At 33.8% G+C, this 1,619-nt stretch overlaps 1 protein-coding gene across 1 annotated transcript; it reads left to right on the forward strand.

Moving 5' to 3' along the window:
- The first annotated feature begins 254 nt into the window (after nt 1-254).
- Nucleotides 255-1,451, forward strand: LOC124418757 (G-protein coupled receptor GRL101-like). The gene is made up of 4 exons (XM_046946057.1): nt 255-649; nt 764-878; nt 1,022-1,166; nt 1,293-1,451. The coding sequence occupies exons 1-4, from the start codon at nt 424-426 to the stop codon at nt 1,449-1,451; spliced, it is 645 nt and encodes a 214-aa protein (XP_046802013.1). The 5' UTR covers nt 255-423.
- The last annotated feature ends 168 nt before the right edge of the window (nt 1,452-1,619 follow it).

The raw sequence follows: 1,619 nt of genomic DNA on the forward strand, positions 1-1,619 counted from the left end.
TAGACTATAGACTAGACTATAGACTAGACTATAGACTAGACTATAGACTAGACTATAGACTAGACTATAGACTAGACTATAGACTAGACTATAGACTAGACTAGGGTATAGACTAAACTATGGACTAAACTATAGACTAGATTCTTGTATAAACTTGGTTGTATACTAGACTATGGATTTCAAAATCATTTAACGTAAACTCAAAATCAATTTCTGACTTTCTTTATGAAATGGCTTGAGTTATGATGGTTTTTACAACTTTTTTAATAACATATAACAACAAATATGTTTTCTTTATGACATGCTCTGTTTTTTATGATTTTTTTATTTAAGTTCCCACATTTTGCAATTCAGTGATTTTTCGCAATATTGTTTTTCTTCCCTTTCCGTTTTTTTTTGTTTTTTATTTTCAGTGTCTGGGTTATGGCAGCCATAGCTGTTGTTGGCAATCTATTGGTTCTACTGGGTCGTTATTTTTATAAAACACGCAGCAATGTTGAACATTCTCTGTATCTTCGCCACTTGGCTGCCAGTGATTTTCTAATGGGCATTTATCTGGCGATTATTGCTTGTGCTGATATAAGTTTTCGTGGCGAGTATATTGTACATGAGGAGCTGTGGCGCCACAGTGGCATGTGTGCATTTTCAGGTTTGTTTCAATAGAGTGGGTGGTTGGCGGTTGCGCTTAAATTAGTTTTTGTGTGTTTTAATTATAATTATTTGAATATTTGTTTTTTTGTTAACTCGTTTATTTATCGTTTAGGATTCTTAAGTACGTTTAGTTGCCAATCGTCTACTCTCCTGCTGACGTTGGTTACTTGGGATCGTTTGATGTCAGTGATGAGACCTTTACATGCTCGGGATACAGCTAGAAAAAGGTAAAAAGACATACAGACTTCATCAAATTAATTTCTTTTTTAATTTTTTCAATTTGCAAAATAAACTTAAACAAGAAAATTACTCCATTAATTTATGGTTACACATAAAAAAACATTATCAATCTTCTGTATTTCACCTTTAGAATTGTTGTACGTCTTCTGATACTATGGAGCATATCGTTTGCCTTGGCTGCTGCTCCTCTTTTCCCTACACAATATTTTGGCTCCCACTTCTATGGCACAAATGGTGTTTGCTTATCCCTGCATATACATGATCCCTATGCAAAGGTGAGTTGGTGTTTATTTTTTTGCTTCTTTCTAGGATTGCATTTCTTTAAGCTCCATTTATATAAACTTTTTTTCTAAACATAAATCTTATTTTCCATTATCTGTTTTCATCTTCTCCTTTTTTAGGGTTGGGAGTATTCTGCAGTGTTATTTATTTGTATAAATACCTTTTCTTTAGTTTTCATTTTAACTTCTTATGTGAGGATGCTGCAGGCTATCAAAGATTCGGGTGGTGGCATGCGTAGCACAATAAGTGGTCGTGAAAGTGTTGTGGCAACGAGGTAAGTACAAGAAATTACTTAGTTTCTGAAACACAAGTCAGCTTCTTTGTTTTAGTTCTGTTCAAGTTCTGTTCTAGTTCTTTTCGAGTTCTGTTCTAGTTCTGTTCTAGTTCTGTTCTAGTTCTGTTCTAGTTCTGTTCTAGTTCTGTTCTAGTTCTGTTCTAGTTCTGTT

The sequence above is a fragment of the Lucilia cuprina genome, chromosome 3, assembly GCF_022045245.1.
Source record: "Lucilia cuprina isolate Lc7/37 chromosome 3, ASM2204524v1, whole genome shotgun sequence".
Taxonomy (NCBI): Eukaryota; Metazoa; Arthropoda; class Insecta; order Diptera; family Calliphoridae; genus Lucilia; species Lucilia cuprina.